Source organism: Alosa sapidissima, chromosome 10 (genome assembly GCF_018492685.1).
Source record: "Alosa sapidissima isolate fAloSap1 chromosome 10, fAloSap1.pri, whole genome shotgun sequence".
NCBI lineage: Eukaryota > Metazoa > Chordata > Actinopteri > Clupeiformes > Clupeidae > Alosa > Alosa sapidissima.
Window position 1 is genome coordinate 29,314,456 of NC_055966.1, and position 19,969 is coordinate 29,334,424.

Genomic DNA, 19,969 nt, shown 5'->3' on the forward strand with positions numbered 1-19,969 from the left:
TAGAATTTGTAGCCTATAATTCAGGTGTAGCATACAGGTAATAATACAGGCATAAAATCACACAGTAAGAAATCAATATATATTTTTTTATTTATTCATTTCTTTACAACATGAGAAATAAATGCTGAGGGGAAAATATGTATCACTGAGAGAGAGAATCCACTAAAACAGAATATCCCTGATAGGAGAGTTCCTCCAAAATCTGAACCCCAATCCGCATACCCAAGCAAAGCAAATTCTAGACAGCACCTACTTTTTCACAGCTGGCATTGTTAGATCACACGTCCTTTTACACACATAGTAAAATAGTCTCCGAACACCCTTCATGATGATTTAGGCTCCAATGTCTAAAACATGATAGCCTACAGGTTCTAATTGCATATTACATCTTCATTACCTTGAAATGAAATATAACATGCTAAATCAAAACAATCCAGAAGCATAGTAGCCTACCTGATTTCACAATGAAGGGTGTTTAGGCTGTGTTCTTACTTATTTACATACTCTCATCAATGTTGCATAATCACTTAGTGCATTGCTCAAGATTTCCTGAGTAAATTTGCAAAAAAAAAAAAAAAACAAGGCAGCTTGACCCTTTTAAACATAGCAACCATAAATTTCTTTAAAGTGGACTAACCTACTATACAACTACAATGGATATTCCTCTAGATCATTACAGTTAGATGAACTCTGCTTCTCTTACAATCATAACCGATATTGTAAAGCCATGTAATGGGTGTCTGAGGGGACATGAGTCCACGACATAAAGCTCTCGTTTTAGTGCAAATAAACTCGAACATCAGAGAGTCCCTCTCAGTGGGGGAGGCGAGGTCAGAGCAGGCCTTTGCCTCTGGTCCAGAGCTCACCTAGTCTGCTGTGGAAGCATCCCTGCCAGCAGAACAAACTAAGGCCCTTTCATCTTTAACAAACAAAGCAAAAGTAACAAACGTATGTATGTACGTAAGTATGTCATTTCTTCCACAGCTCAATGTGTGAAACCCAGCACACTCAGAATAATGTGTATGTCACTAATCAATCAAGGTTACTTTCAAGATCATTTGGGGCCAGAGAGAGACACCTGAAGTTAACAGTCATAGTAAAGGCTTTCACTCGAGAGATTATACCATATAAACAAACACACTAAAACAAACAAAAACTGCATTAGGGCAGTGCCAGAATCTATATGCAAGGGAGGAACACAACATCTTCATTCATTTTCAAAAGCTGGACTCATGAGGCATATATGTTTTTATATATATATGTGTATATATATAAATATATATCTTATATTCTTAAAATAATAATCCATTCAACACTATATGTCCACTCTTGTGTTATTCAAAAAGGCAAACTGTTGTTCTCTCGAAACCCATGTCCCATTTCTTTCACCATCTTTTGATTCTTCTCTTTTTCCCCTTGAAGGGTTGGGGGCCAAGCAGCAGCAGTCAGCTGACTGAGTGGAGTTGGGCTTCATCCACTTAAGCATCAGCTGCGGCCTGAAGGTGGAATGCAGTATATATCACAAGGGTTCGATGTGCAAAAAACTGCAAAAAGGGGTTAAATATGGCTAGCAGGGCACCCATCGTCCCTCAGTACAGTACGCAGAGGCCATTGTGGCCACTGCTTGCAACAGCACTTCAACAAGATCAACTTAAGACTGGATTCAAAAGGGCTACTAGGCACGTGCCACAGGGTCTGTGCAGTGGAGATGGGGAAAGGCCTAAAGGTGGAGGGTGTGCTGAGATACCATACGCTAATGAAACTCTAAATTTCAAGTGGAAAAGCCACAATAAATACCAGACAATAAATAAATAAATAGCTTACGCAGAGGGGGGCTCATGTAATTATTTGTCTTTTTCGTTCCTTGTGTTTTTCTCTCCCTTCTTTTTTGTAATAACAAAAGCAAAAACAAAAGATGGAGTGCTTTTGGAAGACCATCATTAGATGAACACCGCTCAAAACAAACCTTTGTCAACAGAAAACGTAAACACAACATCGGTGATGTTTCTCAGACATCCCACCCAGAAAAATGTTTTGGTCGCACATACATAAGCCTCGGAAATAGACTCTGGTCTGTATTAAAAACCTCTGCTTTATGATACACACACAACCATCATATCCCTTGAGAGCCAGGGAATGCAGAGACAGATCTGGACTGTCAGGTGACTGAATGTGGTGACTTCTGATAGACATGATCAGATTTGATCTTTAAAGAATTAATTTGCATATATTCTTCTTGATAAATAAACCTCTACTTAACTGTTATCTTTGGTACATGGCTACAACGCAGGTTAGCCTACAGAAAGACTAATATGAGGTGGATAATATAAACTCTAGAGTTATTCCCACTGTTAGCAGAAGCAGAAGATGTCACATACTTGTAGGTACACCTTGTTATGAGTGACCTTCTCTCCTGTGGAACTCCAAGTACCACCACTCCACCAGCAGGTGGCAGCCAACACATGGGTTACGCCCTGGCATAATCCTGTCCGCTTTCACTCAACATTACAAAAGGCCATTACTTTAAGTGAGTCCCTCTTTATAGTTCCCTCTATTGCTCCTGTACATGATTGCATAGTAAAAGAAAATCATTCTTACCCCATGCCTCAAGCATATATTAACAAAAATAATTCTGACAGAGAAAGATCAAATGAAACATTTAAAGAAAACCAACCAGCTAACGTAAAACAGAAAACAAGCTCAAGAAACAAAAAAAAAGCATCCAAGATCCAGAAATAAACATTAATGATCAGAAAGACCCGTTTTTTTCCACATGTACTTTAAGCGCATTTAAGTCATTCATCTCACAGGTCAGTTTGCCTGAGTCGAGGCAAGCTTGATGGAAGAACAGTACCATAAAGAGGGCAAAGAGCAGCATGGATTCCCATGCACACACACACATACACACACACACACACACACACACACACACACACACACACACTTTGCTTCTAGCCACCACACATGATCAGTGCCCTCCTTCTTCACTCTTCCTCATCCCCCTCTTCTTCTCCTTCGTCCTCTCCCTCCTCTTCTTCCTCATCCTCCTCGTCCTCCACTCCATCCCATCCTTGCAGTGGGGGCCTGCTGTGATGAGGCGAAGGTGACGGTGACCCCCCGACTCCTTCCTCCCGCAGACCCCCCATCCCCGGCCACAGGGCAAGGCCGGCCATCCTGTGCCCGAGCAGAGGCAGCGCCTGCAGGGGCAGATGCTGCGTGCTGTCGGGGTACACCAACGAGCGTGCCAGGCCCGGGGACGAGCGTGGGTGAGCCTGCAGCGTGAGCGGGGATTCCAGATGCCCCTGCTGGTCACCCCTGGCTCCTCCTCCTCCTCCTCCTCCTCCTCCTCCGTCCGAGGTACCCTCACCACCTGGCGCTGCCAGGCCAGATGCCCGACGTGGGCGTCGCGTGCGCAGCTCCAAGCAGCTGTGGCCCTTGCGGTGGCGCTGCAGGTGGTCCTCGCGGGCGAAGGCCTTGTGGCACTGTGGACACTCAAAGGGGCGCGCGCCGCTGTGCAGGGAGAGGTGGTTCTTGAGGTCGTAGGAGTGCAGGAAGCGGGCATTACACTTGGGACAGGGGTAGGGCCGCTCGCCTGTGTGCTTACGCATGTGAATCTTCAGCTTGTCATTCCTAAAGGACAGGACAGTACAGACGAGTATTAGCCAGTGATTATCATAAATAGGGCCGTCGCTTACACTCTTGCTAATCACACCGCACAGTGGGAGAGAGATTTTCACACATATTGGACACACAGACACACAGACACACACACACACACACACACACGCATAGACACACACTCACACACACACACCTGGTGAAGCGCACTCCACAGGCTGTGCACTGGAAGGGCTTCTCGCCGGTGTGTGTTCTCATGTGCCGGGGCAGTTTGCCCGCGCCGTGGATGATCTTCTGGCACACCGGGCACTGCTGGGGGGTCTGAGACTTCCTCTTCCTCCCGCTAGGCGCCCCAGCCCCTCCGGCCGTGGCCGCCCTCTCAGTGATGGGTGCCTGAGCGATCACTCCCACTTCCAGCCTTCTCTCTTTTTCCGAGACGGCGTCGTCAGCGGCAGGGGGCATCGGCGTGCCCTCCTGGTGCCAGTGCGCCCCCCCGTTGACCAGCGCCCGCAGCTGGCTGCCCTGGGCGTCGCCGTTGTAGCCGCCGGGGTGCGGGGGGTGCAGATTATGCTCGTCCCGGCCAGGTGTGGGGGTGAGTGGGAGCCCGTGGCTGGGCCGGGAGAGACCCGTCACCAGGGTGGGGGGCGGCTCCTGGACACGCTGCTGCTGCTGCTGCCACAGGGAGCGGGCGGGGGACGCGGCTTTGGGCACATGCCGCCGGTCCCGCTTTCGACGGGATACTCTGTGCTCGGCCGCCCCTCTCTCCTCCGTGGCCACGGCGGCGGCCTCCGGCTCGGCCTCGTCGGCGGCCTCGCCCAGGATGTCGCGGCAGGCGTCGGCCACACACTGGATGCCCAGGAGTTGGGCGCCCTTTAGCACCTCGCGCATGCCCGAGCTGCGGATGGTCAGCGTGGCGGTGTAGGCGAACTCCAAGAGGGCGTCCAGGGCGTCCGGCGCCACGCAGTCCAGCTGGCACACGCTGCAGCTGGTGCCCACTCCCGCGCCTGACCCCTCGCAGCCCCCATCCTCGGCCTCATCCGCGCCAAACAGCCGGCGGAAGTAGAGGCTGACGGCGGCCATGACGGAGCGGTGGGTGGGGTAGCGCGAGCCACGCGAGGTCAGCGTGAGGTCACACAGGAGCCCTGCTCGTCGCTGGGCATTCAGCCGGTTCAGGAGCTCGCTGCTGTGCTCCGGGAAGGGGATCCCAATCAGGCCGTCCTCTCCTGGAGACATCGCCACCTACAGGAAAGGGGGAACAAAAGCAGGGACATATTTTTCTACTTTCAATGATCTACTTTTTTTTTTTACTAACTGTCAGTGCATAATGCAGCATTCAATTAGTTTACAACCAACATTATGTAAACAAATGCTAAAATTAAACTTCTAATAACTGAAAATATATTCATATGATTGCAATATCCTCTATACTTATTGTTTTAAAGGTTCCTTTGTGCTGTAATGTAATGTATTAATCAAAGACATCAAAAATGAGTCGGTAAACACAACAAAAACTTTTGATGTAAAAAAAATGAGCACACCAAAACCACAGCTCTATAGACATCAAACGATTTCTGAATGAAAACTAAACTCAGACATCAATAGACAGATTATACGACACACCACACAGGTAAAGGCATAGGTGGACAGTAACTAAGTACATTTACTTGATTACTGTACTTCAGTATGATTTTTAAGTATCTGTACTTTACTTGAGTATTAATATTTTTGGAAACTTGTGACTTTTACTCCACTACATTTGAAACTGTACGTTTGACTCCACTACATTTGAAATATGAGCATGAAGTACTTTTAACCACATTTGATTATTTAAATGCAATAATGCGATAGACCATCTTGAAGTCAATTTTTTCAATGGTTCAATTTGAACTTGGCTGAATTGGCTGTGGTAATGATGGTGACAACAGATCCTTCATCAGAACATCCTCCATGTAGCCTGGGAAAACCCAGACGAACCTGTTAGCAATTGACATTTGAGAAGTGGTCTGGTGTTAACCAGGCTATCCTCCAAGATCATTGCGAAATTGGAATGAAATTAGACAATCACCTGACATTCACCATATAACTAGATATTTACCCTACATTATTAAGCAATAAATAATCTACTCATAATTGAGTTTTCTGGTTTTGTATTCGGCAGTGAACATGTTTTTAGATTTGTGAACAGAGAATGAATAATGATTTCCATTATATTTTTGCATCCATTTGAACAGTTGCAAAGTTATGAAAATAGGTCAAATGTTTTTGTCAGATGTAAGGAACTAAAGGTCTCTTCAAGTCGTATGAGGGACCAAAGGATGTATACCATATTAATGACCAAATAAACATTACATTACAATACATTAAAAAGGAAAAATACTTGTACTTCTGAATACTTAGTATTTTTAAAAGCAAGTACTTCTGTACTTCAACTTAAGTAAAAATCTGACTTAGCAACTTTTACTTGTATTGGAGTAATATTTGACATGGTGTATCTATACTTTCACTTAGGTAAAGGAATTGTGTACTTCGTCCACCTCTGGGTAAAGGTATACCAATATCAACAAAATGATTTGGAAAATTTTAACTGTGCCGCTCTGTTTACGAAGTGAAATGGAATCCATGACGCTACTTTTTCTTGAGTCATGGCATTAAACAAACAGCGCTTGTGGAATATGATCTTGTCATTAAAATAACAATGCATCACTTGTCATTAAAATAACAATGCAGAATTATTTTTCCATATCAGGACTGGCACACCACTTTGCATTCATGTACACTTGCAGAAGGAACTCTTCAGTCATTCAAAAAGTTCAGCAGTGTGAATGAATGAGGTGGAGGTGAAGACTAAATACGGCATAAAAAAGATGACACCAACCAATAAGAAAAGCAAGCGCGTGGCTTGGGTAAGGTGTGAGATGAGGTGTGTGGCGGTTAAAGTGCAAAATTACCGTCGCTCAACAATAACTTCGATTTCAGAACTAAGGCTAAAAAGATAGGCGATACGGGCGAGTGAGTGGTGTGTACTCAGATCTGACCTACAGACCTCCATTAAAATTGAGTCAAAATTCAGTCAAAAGTTTCGAATAAAACTTTGTTTTAACACACAAGATGTGTTAAAAAAAAAGGTTTTATCACAAACGACAATTAACAACACATCAAAAATATTCTGACCTTTTGTCTAAAAAAAAAAGAAAAAAACATATGTTTTGACCATTTCTAAATGCAAAACAAAACAAAACAAAAAGGTTATTTAAAATGCAATTGTGTTTAGAATAAACTCCTAGGTAGTAAAGTGTGCAGGGGTGTCGCATGGTCCAGTCGCCCCCCCCCCCCCCCCCCCCCCCCCCCCCCCCCCCCCCCCCCCACACACACACACACACACACACACACACACTCCACCCCTGTGTGCGTCTCCAGGACCTGGACGGACACAGCTGTGCTGGAATCTCAGGTCTCAGGTAAGGCTGGCATGCCACTGGTCTACTGTTCACGTGTGGCATGGTCCGCTAAACTGTGGATTATCAGGGCCTGAGCCTCCCCCCTCCCAAATCTTTCTCCACCCCCCCATCCCCACATGCACCTCTACCCCTGTCAGATTACTAGATCAGGGTCATCTGCTTGCACTGAATCTGGCAGAGGAGACAGGATCAAGGGATCAGACGAGAGAGATAGAGAGAGAGGGAGCGATGAAGTATCATGTGAGAATGAGGGGACCGGAAAGAGAAAGACAAAAAGACAGAGGGAGAGAGAAAGAGATGCAGAGGTAAAATAAGAGGGAAAGCAACATTGGGTACATTGTGCAAGAGATGGAAAGAAAGAAAGAAAGAAAGAAAGAATGGGAGGGAGAGAAAGAGAGAGAGAGGTGAAGAGGTGTAGCGGTGTGATGTAATGATAGAGGGGAACAGAGGAAGAGAGGGGGAGGGGAGGAGGGCATTAGAGTTTTATCTGGTGCTGCGCTGGCTGTAAAAATAGAGAGCTGCCAGGGGCCTCAGTCACAGGTGCTGTTGGCGTCATCACTTTTCAGGTACACCAGTGAGATGCTACATGTGTGGCCATGTGTGTGTGTGTGTGTGTGTGTGTGTGTACATGAGTATTCACGCAAGATTGAATGCAATAAAGTATCTATCTATTTATCTATCTATCTGTGTGTACAAGAGCAGTATTAGCGTGAATGCCTCTTTGTGCATATTTGCAGGCATGCTTGTGTACGTGTGGAAGCTGACGTGTGTGTGTTTGTGTGTGTGTGTGTGTGTGTGTGTTTTTAACACAATGACACTACGCTGGCAAAGGTGGCGCCCGGAGACAGTTTTCCATCTTCGCTGGAACCCACCCGCTCACTTCCTCTGACGTGCCTCCACACCCGACGACGACTCTACTACACAGCCGGCACACAGGGAAAAACTGCAGAATTTACCTATGAGTGTGTTTGTGTGCATGTGTGTGTGTGTGTGTGTGTGTGTGTGTGTGTGTGTGTGTGTGTGTGTGAGAGTGTGTGTGTGAGAGAGACAAAGAGAATCTGCCTTTTCATGACCACTTAAAAGTATTTCAGTTACTCCCTCTCTTAATTCTTCTTCCTTGCCAAACCCCACCTGTTGCACAAACCTCACACACACATAAGCACAAAAACCTGTGCCTCCGGAATTTTCCACCAACAACCAGGTACCTCTCCCCTCAACATAACAACCAGCGGGTCTCCCAACAGCCCATAATATGTTCCCTAGGCGGCACCCAGCGGGCTCTGCTCAACACATAATTTGTTCACCTGAATAACCTGCTCCAAAACACACACACACACACACACACACACACACACACACACACACATATATAAAAACTCGAGGAGCAGGATTTAGAACAGGTGGCATTTTTGTTTGGCCTACTAGTGGAGTTTGACAGCGCTGTCTATTAGTTAGAAGAGCAAATAGTAGCGTAAACACAAACTCCAAATGTTTGCCACATCAAAACACATACATCAACAGACACACACACAATCCACCTACCACCATTGTCACACCAACGCAAGAAAGGCTTCAAAGACTAAACTTACCCATCTCCACCACTACTCAGAGTGATTGTTCTTAACTGTAAACACATGCGGACTGTGATTTTAAACGACTTACACTGTGTGCGTGTGTTTGTGTGTGTCTGAGTTTGTTTGATTTTTATGTGTGTATTTGTGTGTGTGTGTATGTGTATGTGTGTGTGTGTGTGTGAGAGAGAGAGTGTCTGTGTATGTGTTTTTGTTTGTGTTGTGTCCGAGTTTGTGTGTGTGTGAATATACGTGTCTGTTTGTTTGTGTGTGCGTGTGCTTGTGTGTGTGTGTGTGTGATCCATGTGCCTACCGTTCTGTGCCTCATGGCAGAGTGCTGGGTGCTCGTCTGGAGCCGAGGTAGCGTGTGTGTCATGGCATCCGTGTTCTGCACTCGTCCGCTCGCCCCTCTCACTCGCTCTCTTCTTTCTTCTACTCAATCTACCTGTTTTCAGTCTGGCTCACTCGTTCACTTGTTCTGTCGTTTACGGAAAAGCTGCTGGCATTTACCTACACTCACGATCAACTCTCCTCTACGCCAGATAGACCTTTTGGGGCTCGCTCTTCATTAAGGTAGGGGTGGGGGTGGGGGGGGCGATACCTATCTTTTGTCTCTCTTTCTATCTCTGTACCTTCCTGTTTCGTGAAAAGGTGTTTGTAGAGGAAGGGAGAGCGACGATTGCGTTTTAACCTTCCCCCCTCGAACTCGCCTACGCGCCCCCTCTCCAAAGCGTATCAGCGGCTTCCGAAACGATTGCAAGTTTCCGACAAACAATTTTCCTGCTCATTGAGACCTTTTTAGCCAACGGACAAACGCAGCAATACAAACTAACAAGACATCTAAAACTTCACTACACTGATAAAAAATGAGTTTAGGATTTTGCAATATTCTTTGTGAGAGGTGTAATGCCTATAGTATGGATATGGATGATCAGATGTGTGTAGCACAGTAAAAATATCTCATTTTTAAATGCTTCAAAACAATCTTTCGTTGTCTCAGTGCAATCTACATGCACTGCATCGACTGCAACAGGTTTCTGAGATCCAATAGCCTGAAGAAGTAAAAAAAAAAAAAAGCCTACACATTTCAATATACACCTACGCCCCATCTCTCCTAGAGAGAGAGAGAGAGAGAGAGAGAGAGAGAGAGAGAGAGAGAGAGAGAGAGAGAGAGAGAGAGAGAGCGCAAACAACAGTATAAGGTAGGGGAGGAAGGAGGGAGAGAAGGAAGTGTGCAGACTGTGCAGAAGTGGTCAACAACATGTCTACCCCTGCAGTGGGGAAGAAGAAGAAGAAGAAGAAGAAGAAGAAGAAGAAGAAGAAGAAGAAGAAGAAGAAGAAGAGTAAGACACATAACAGGAACAGAGGCTGCATGGGGAGAATGCAGGCCCACACCACACAATCATCTTACACCCAAGAGCTTTGGAGCGCGGAGGAAAACAAAACGACAAAACTGAGAACGGAGAAAATAAAGTGAAAGTTGCACGTAGTGGTCAGAGAGCAGGAGCCAGGTTCCTGCATCTCAGGACACAACTAGGCTGACTGGACACAGAGTGGACATGGTCCACGGAGCAGCAGGAGCCTGAACACAGAACGCATGTGTGAGGCGCTGAACACAGAACGCATGTGTGAGGCGTTATAGGAGCCTGTGGTTGTACAACTGATAACAGACGAAGTGATGACGCGGTACATGAACTGATAAATGGCCGTTGAACACCAAGGGGTGAAGACCAAGCTGGAAATAGGTGAAAAGAGGACAGAGGTGATCAACTAGTCTGCTGAGTTTGCAAAACAGTATACATATAGTGTATGTGTTTGTATATATATGCACACAGTTACTCTTCATATATATTTTTATAAAGTAACTTCCTGTGTGTAAGTGTGTGTGTGTGTGTGTACACGTGTGTATGTAAGTGTGTGCAAACTTTAGGAAAAAGGAAGGGATTCTTACTAACGGCTCTGTTTCACACCATGACACACACACACACACACACACACACACACACACACACACACACACACACACACACACACACACACACACACACCGAGAGAAAGAGAGAGAGAGAGAGACAGAAACCCAAAACACACACATGCTTTTTGTCGCATCCCCCAGAAGCTGATGGTAGCGAGGACTTTTCAGTCGGTGGGGTTGTCGGGGCTTCACACATGCGGTTAACGCCAGACAGCTGCTATGCCTCCAGCCGAAACAGTAAGACTAATTCTAATGACAGTAAGTGGTCTTGCAGTGATGAGAAGCACCCACACACACATACATTACTCCCCCACACCCACACCCCACTTCTCTTTCTCTTTTCTATTTCTCTCTCTGGATCAGCTCTTTCTCGATCTCTATTAGTCACTGTGTTTCTCTTCAGTGTCCCTTCTCTGTCTCGCTAAATATTGCATAAGGGTGTCTCAAACTGCTTTCAAAGCGAAAAATAGAAGCAGACAGTTGATCACCATGTCACACACACACTCACACACGCACAAATCTGGTAAAACTTTAAAAAAAAAAAAAAAAATTAAAACGCCAGCGGCCGGGGTGGGGGGGTGGATGGGGGGATGTGGGTTGGGGGGTTGAATTGTAGACAGCGAAATTAAAACACAATCACAGGCATTAGGAAAACATTACATAGTGAGACAGAACAAATATGTTGTTGAGCGTTTAAAATGGCACAAGCTATGACATACAAGGCACCATCCCAAGGCTTAGAAAAAACAAAACAAAATTATCTATTTCTTTCCCTCTGAAAGGGGAAACCTACTGCACCACGTTTGTCTCTCTAGAAGAAACCTCTTTCTAAATGTGTGCAGCACATTTATTGTTCTTAGTAACCAGCCTCTTTCTCTGCCTCAAAACGGATTCTCAACTCCCACACCACTAGTGACAACTCACTTCTCTTCTTCCCCTCCGTCAATATGGTTTCCTCATCCCTCTCTCCCTTTCTTTTGGCCCTTTCTTCTCCCTCATTCTCTCTCCTCACTCCTCCCGTTCTCTCTCAATCCTTTAAAATCCAAAGCTTCTCCTCATCTCCTTACCACACATACGTACATTTGCGTTTGTTCATTATGCACTGGTTTGTTTTGCGCAAGTTCATAAGGTATCTCTGACTCTCCATACTGAACTGTGGCCGACCACTGTTGTGTCGTGTCAGGTTCGGAGGCGTTTTTTAATAGTTTTCCATTGAGTTTGGGGCCATTTTCCAGTGACGGCCTTGTGCATACGAGTGCAGCCAATAGACAGACACACAGACACAAGGGGGAAAATATGATCTGGGCACGAGAGAGAAAGCAGCGAAGGAAACTTGCATGCTTGTGTGTGTGTGTGTGTGTGTGTGTGTGTGTGTTTGCTTGTTTGAGTGTTATAACAAATGTGTTCTGTATGTGTGTGTTTTAAAGGCATGATCTGTGATGAGTTCTACCTCCGTGAATAACACTCAGATATGCAACAGTCACTTTTAAATTGAGTTCAAATGAAAAGGGGAGTGCATTGTAATTGTGTGTGTCAATATGCTCTGATTCAGACTGTCTCAATGTCACAGTGTGTGTGTGTGTGTGTGTGTGTATGTGTGTGTCTGAGTATGCTATGATTCTGAAGGTCTTAATGTCACGGTGGCATGACAATCACTTTTCTCATAAAGAAAGTCTCCCAAAGACTCTCCACAAGAAGAGTAAAAACATTCAGAAAATCGTAATTTTAAAAAAAATTGTAAAAAATTGTAATTCTTTTTACAACATTCATTTACATAAAAGACAGATATGCAATGTGCATTTTTAAAGTTGTTAAACAAATTATTATACTATTATATACTATTATTGTTTATCGTTAATTGTTAACATTATTTCAACCCTCCAGCATAACTATTATTTGAATAATTTAAATTAATTATAATTATACATGATTTCTTAAGAAATTAACTCCTAAATTAATCAACAAAACCAAAAGCACACATCCTGACTGGAACCCAATAGACTCATCTCATAATAGTTTCTTTCTAAAGCTTTGCTCTACTGTACAAAGCATAACGTTAATGGCTCCACAGAACATAGATATTATATTAACATTTAAGTGATCTTCATCTTCCTAAGAAACACACACATACACACTTAAAATCACCAGTCACATGATAGAAGAGGCCTCAAAGGCAAAAACTGATACACAACATGAGAAACACAAACACAAAACACACACACACACACACACACACACACACACACTCTCATGATGCAAAAACCTTGTATGACATGGTTATAATAGAACCAATGCTCTTTTCTGAGTCCATATATTTGCACACACACACACACACGCACACTCGCACACGCACACATACACACACACACACAAACATAAAGATGTAAGTCTTGACAAAGAAAGCAATTGCATACCATTTGTTGTTCATGCGTTTCTCTCACTTTCATTGTTGTCTTTCACGAATACTTGCTCTGTCTAATGCACACAAGGTCTGTGTATGTGTATGTGTATGTGTGTGTGTGTGTGTGTGTGTGTGTGTGTGTGTGCGCGCGTGTTTTTGAAAGTGCAGGTTTGTTGGGAGGTGGTTAAAGTGGTCTAGGGAAGAGGGGCTCACACCCTACACACTCACACGCCCACACACATACAATACAACACATGACAATACGACACATGACGTATGACAAACCTTTACAGATGCAATGCGTATTTAGAGACAGAAAAGTCTGTCTAAATGCTAGAAAATAAGCAGCCTTCAACACTACAGATCCACACATGTGCAAGTACTGTATGTATTGAAACTGAGTTGCTAAATTCTTGCTTGTAGTTATTTCAAGGGGGCACACTGGACTCAAGGAGATATTTCTATACTTATAGTCTTGGACAAATAAACCCATGCTACACACACACACACACACACACACACACACACACACACACATCCCTGAAAAGTGCCGTTAGATATACAATTCTCCAGAACTGATATCCTATCTGAAAGAGTGTGAATTTGCATTCATTCCTGAGATAGACAGGCAGAGGAAGGGGGGAAGAGAGAGCGAGAGAAAGAGTGAGAGAGAGCGAGCGTGTGAGTGAGAGAGAGACAGGGAGAAAAGTCCTTGAATTTGAATTGCCATTTGAATTCTATATTAAAAAAATTACAAAACAGACACAAATCATGGATTACACCAGCTACACACTACCACCTCCATTTTGCTACTAAATACATAGTTACCCCAGAAAATAAACAAATCAAGAGGTGCAGAAATTATAAATAAAAAACAACTTGAGCCAGAGGCATTAACTGGGCGTGCTGTCAGGGATTGCTCATGTCAGGGCATCATTCAAGGCCAGTGTGGCACAGAAAAAAGTTCCTGTTCTCTAAAACGACTCAGTGAAATGAATCCTGGCTGTTTCTTTAAGTAGTCTGTTACATGGAGATACCTAGGATGTCTAACTCACTTCCTGTCTAGTATATTCTCCGCTAGAGACTTGTGTTCCAAAAGCATTTGGCTTTATACGTCAATTGATATCACTTCATTTGGATAGTCCACCTAGACTTTACAGATGGTTTGGTTAAATAGCTCCTATCATACTCATGAACATTCCTGTTCAGGATCATATCAACTAACATATACTTCCATTCACAAGACATACTCTTATTCACAGATATGTAACATGTAACACACACATATATTCAAAAGACATACTCTTATTCACACATATGTAACATGTAACACACACATACTCAAAAGATATACTCTTATTCACAGATATGTAACATGTAACACACACTCACATTGCATGCATTCATACTCAACCCCCACAGACATACAGAATAAGCACACTATACACATTCACAGACAGACACTCACATTCATACAATATAAAGCTTGCAGTAACAGACCCACCCACACAACCATGCACTCCCATCTGAACCCTATTGCACTCAGCACAATGATTACCCACTGTCATTCAGTCAAGAGACTAGTGAGACATGGCCATCTCACTGTACGAAACGACAGTTTAGAGATGGTCATCTTTCTTTCAGGATATCACCAGCTCAATCAATCCTCGAGAGAGATCTCCATATCCACATAAAAGCCAAAAATGTTGCAAACCCCACAAACACCATCCTAGTCAGTACTGACGAAAGCTTGTCAACATGCCGATGCGTGTCTTAGCTGGCAGTGTCATGCTGTGAAAGATTTTTGTTTGACATTTTTGCGGATGGCCTGGCACAGAACACAGAACGTTAGGACAGAGTGTGTTTCTCTTTTCCTCACATTACCAAAGACTTCAAATAGATTTTAAGATAATTATATACACACAACATACTTTTTTCTTTCTTTTTTGCAGTGTTATTTTAAGACATTCCTGCAGTAGCTGGATCATTCATAAAATTCTATTTTCAGATCATTCAAAATGGCCCACACCTTTAGGACAGACTCATGAACCACAAAGGGAGTGTGAGTCTGACCTCACCCTGGATCTGAAGAATAGGATCTTTGGACAGACAAATCCAAATCCCACTGGGAATAAGAGAGGCTTTGCTGCAGTTCAAATTCAAGGCTTTTCCTACTGTTCCCAAACCTAACCACTAACCCTAACCAACCAACAATTGCACACAATTGTAGCGAACACAGTTTTCAGATAGGGTACGATCCAAACTAAGACCCATGTATCATGTACATTTTGTGAGTTTCTTGTATTTTATATTCTTGTTCTGAGCAGACAGTAACCTACCAGTAACATTCATTAGGACAAAAGGTCTAACACACTTAAAACTACACTTCACGACTTCACACTATGGTAGACCACAACTTTGCATTTATTCAGCTAGTTCTGGAGTGCAAGAAAGAAACGCAAGTCTGTATTCAATGCGGTTTTCAGATGACGGACTGAATGTATCTATGCACCCATGCATACATACACACACACACACACACACACACACATAGGGACACAGGGACACACACACACACACACACGGTCACCTCCCTCTCCCTTCACACAGTGTCCGGGTCAGGACAGCCTGACCGAGTTGCCATTAAGATGCCCATCAAATGAGAGTTCCACAGAAGTGTAGTGTAGTGTGTGTGTGTGTGTGTGTGTGTGTGTGTGTGTGTGTGTGTGTGTGTGTGTGTGTGTGAGAGATAAAGAGAGTGAGAGTGAGAGAGTTTGGGGCTGCTGCTCATGAACTGGGCCTGCACTGAAAGTAGGGCAGCTGCGTTTGCAGCCTCACAGAGTTAGGAATCCAGAGCTCCAACACATCTCACTATTAGTGTGTCTGTTTGGATGTCCCCATAGCCCTCCTGCTTCTGTAAGGCTTGATGTGCACACACACACACCACACACACACGAGCGTTCGCACGCACGCACGCACACACACACACACACACACACACACACACACACACACACACACACACACAGTGCCTGAGCTATACATTCCTATTCATGACACATACACTTTAAGCTACATAAAATGCATAAATACTACCATACATATATGTGGAGGGGAACTTTTGAGTGTAACACATCAACATGTACAGACATACACTCACAATCATCAATACAAAGTTTAACATACTAGCGTGCACACTCACACACATATCCTCGCATGTGCATACTCAATACTATCTCCACCTCACTCTTTAGGAATATCCCCACCTCACTCTTTAGGAATATTGCCACCTCACTCTTTAGGAATATTGCCACCTCACTCTTTAGGAATATCCCTATCTCAATCTTTAGGAATATCGCCACCACACTCTTTAGGAGATCCCCACCGTTGTGAGATCCCCATGTGCCTCACTGCTTTGTCTTTTTCTAGGGGTCATTCCTAATCAAATCAGATAAGGTTGTTGTTGCATCATCTCAGATTCTGTTCAAACCTTGTCTATATATTGAACGGGTCCAAAAACCAAGGTCTGTGAAAAATCTCAAATTTTGTCAATCCTTGATATGATTTCAGTTTTACAAAAAATCCGGGAAGCCATGTTTGGGCATTATCATCTTCAAAAGTACTTTGTAGAATGAAAGACAAACATATCCTCAGTATGAATGAACTACTAACGGTTTGTAGGGCATGCTCATTGATTTCCTATCTGGCCCTAGATTTAGAAAAAAAAAATGCAAAAAGAGTAACATTGAGATTATTATAAACTTGCTTTCTGTACTCATTTGCTGTCAATCATTACTTTTTCCTTTAAATACAGCATTTTATCAATGTTGTGTCAATAATTGATGCATCCGTAAATTATGGACATGAATATATTGAGAATAAAACAAGGGGTCTAAAATGGTATGTGGCAGAGCTAACGGAACTTGAAAATCTATGTGGAGGTAGCTCATTGTATGGTCATTTGGTGTACAAAGTGCCCATGTTGTACCATAGATAATATAACTCAGAAATAACAATGTAATTAACTATGTGCATTTATCAATGAATGTACAATATTGGCATTTGGTTCATTAAATACATTGAGCTATTCCCACTTAGACGTTCATGTTCCGACTAGCTATTTTACTCCTTTGAAAATGGCCAAAAACTGCAATCACACTTTTTTATCCGTAATATCTTCATGTGTTCATATGTTGTGTAGACCAAAAATACTGGCACACCATTAATAAAGTATTGTATTTGCAGACAAAATACAGATTGATGCCAAGTACCTATAAAAAAACGCCTTTATAATACCCTCAATATTACTCGTTAGTTCTAAATCTAGAATCTTATATTGATATAAAATAAATGGGCATGCAGTGTTTATAATGGTCAGTTTATACTGAGAACTTGTTTGTCTTCGATCCTACAAAGTTTGGTAAGGAATACTACTTTTTAGGACTTCTTATGCTCAAACATGGCATCCAAGATATTTTACAGGTATTAGTTTTGGGACCTAAGCATTATAGACAACTTTGAGCAAAATCTGAGACCAAGTGGCAACGATTTTCCTGGTTTCTGTTTGATTTGACACAGAATGAGCCTGTGTCAATTCAGACAGAATAGGATGATCTGACCCAGTCTCTTTGCTGAGAGATCTTACCCCTGTGAGAGAGATCAGTGTCTCTCGGCCTCTGATTCCCAAGACATCTCTCCGTCCTAACAGAGATCATTCTGTCTCACTTCTATGAGAGATCACTCGCTCTAAATCTTGAGAGAAAAAGCTTCACATGAACAATGAAAATGTGGGTGTTTGTGAAAATGGAAAAGGTTTTAGATGTGTTGGCCACATGATGACTACTAAAACTTCTGAGTGGAGGGACTTGAAAACACACCCTTGAGTCACGGTGTGGACAGCGAGAGGTCAGAAGTCACAGGGTCAAAGATCAGTAAGTATACCACTTCTAGGACAGATCTCGCTCGCTCGCTCTCGTCTCACCAAGTCATTTGGTGTGGGTCTCCTCAGAGCTGCAGTCACTGAAGCAAAGCTTCTTCAGAAGACCCCTGTGTGTGTTTGTGTGTGTGTGTTTGTGTGACCACAAAAAGCATAGAGTAATCTCTTTCCTGTCTTAGAGAGGAACGAGGGGTGGCAGAGGATGAGAAGGAAGAGAGGGGAAACAAATCTGCAAGAGGAGGCGGAGGAAAAGGGGTCTGAGATTTGGGGACAGATTTCACAAGGTGCAGATGAAACGCTTTTCTAAAAACAGACTTGTTCTTCGAAATCACATGAGGAACGAGAGAGTGGGAGACACTTCTAGTGTGTGTGTGTGTGTGTGTGTGTGTGTGCACGCGTGCACGCGCGCGTGTGTGTGTATGTGTGTTTGTGTCAGGTGGGTGGCACTTAGATCGGTATGGAGATAGACAAGACAGGAGGAGGAAACCTGACAGGCTGACAACCTGAAAATCAAGATGCAAAAAAAAGCAGATTTGATGAAGGGAAGACAGAAGAACAGTTTAAAGAGTGAGCCTGAGAGAGAGATGAAAGAGAGAGAGAAAGAGAGAGAGAGAGTAAAACTGAAAGAGAGAGAGGAAAGGGGTGACGTTTTCAAAATGAAGAGAGGTAAGGGGAAAAGGGGTTGAGTGAGTGGGTGGGGGGTTGGGAGTGAGAGACATACAGGATGTTGCAGGTGTGTGTGTGTGTGTGGTAACAGCCACCCCCTCAGATTAACTGGTGGTAGTTTTTTTTTTCAAATTACATGCACAGCCACAAACATACACACACACACACACACACATATGCATACTCATAAAATGTGGGTTATTTGTTAGACAAGTGATTTGTGTGTGTGTGTGTGTGTGTGTGTGTGTGTGTGTGTGTGTGTGTGTGTGTGTGTGTGTGTGTGTGTGTATGTGTATGTGTGTAACCACACAAAGTAAACTCTATAATCTCCGAACTATGATGGTATGTGTGCACAAACACCTTATGCAAACACACACACACAGTTTATCACTTGGTATAAAATAAATAAATATATTTATATTATTTTTTTGCGACTATATGGATATCATATAAGCAACATGCTCAGGTGCTTTTGCTCCTTTTGTATCACAGTGAACTACCAGGGTTGAGTATTCTGCATTTCCAATAACTGACTTAAGTAGTTAAAAGAGGAACCTATATACCGGTGACACAATATCGAATTCAACGAAGAGCATTTCTCAAGAGGCTACTAAATACTGCACAACAACACATGATCACAGACAAAGGAAAGAAAAGAGTGGGCAGTAAAAAGAAAGACAGACCGGGATACGTGGGAGAGAGAGAGAGAGAGAGAGAGAGAGAGAGAGCAGTTCAGATTAGTAGTACAGTATGTTGAAGAAACTATTTCTGAAATGCACTGATCTCATGGGTTTAAGGTCTATGTTCTCCTGTGTTTAATATAAATGTTCTACTGGGGTTAAGGTCTATGTTCTCCTGTGTTTAATATAAATGTTCTACTGGGGTTAAGGTCTATGTTCTCCTGTGTTTAATATCTATGTTCTACTAGGGTTAAGGTCTATGTTCTCCTGTGTTTAATATAAATGTTCTACTGGGGTTAAGGTCTATGTTCTCCTGTGGTTAATATCAATGTTCTACTGGGGTTAAGGTCTATGTTCTCCTGTGTTTAATATCGATGTTCTACTGGGGCTAACTTCTATGTTCTCCTGTGTTTAATAACTATGTTCTACTGCTGTTGAGGTCTATGTTCTCTTGTGTTTTGTGTATTTTCTCCATGGTGGTGTGTGGTGGTGTGTGGCCGTGCATGTATGAAGATTCTTTTTATATATATATTTGGGGCTTTTATGCCTTTAATGCGACAGGATAGTGGAGAGTGACAGGAAGTGAGTGGGAGAGAGAGTCGGGGTGGGATCCGGAAAGGACCACGGGCGGGAATCGAACCCGGGTCACCGGCGCACGGTGCAG

At 43.4% G+C, this 19,969-nt stretch overlaps 1 protein-coding gene across 3 annotated transcripts in view; it reads right to left on the minus strand.

Moving 5' to 3' along the window:
* Positions 1–72: 72 nt before the first annotated feature.
* The window catches only part of zbtb7b (zinc finger and BTB domain containing 7B), a 25,517-nt gene continuing 5,620 nt past the window's right edge, over positions 73–19,969 (minus strand). For 2 of the 3 annotated variants that reach the window (XM_042108508.1, XM_042108507.1), the window contains 2 exons: positions 3,815–4,857; positions 73–3,630 (listed from right to left, as the gene is read on the minus strand). In XM_042108508.1, the coding sequence (XP_041964442.1) occupies positions 2,985–3,630; positions 3,815–4,851 (1,683 nt within the window). In that variant the 5' untranslated portion in view covers positions 4,852–4,857 and the 3' untranslated portion in view covers positions 73–2,984. Of the gene's footprint in view, positions 3,631–3,814; positions 4,858–8,960; positions 9,209–19,969 lie in introns of those variants that run through there. The other variant, XM_042108506.1, reaches the window with a different exon arrangement.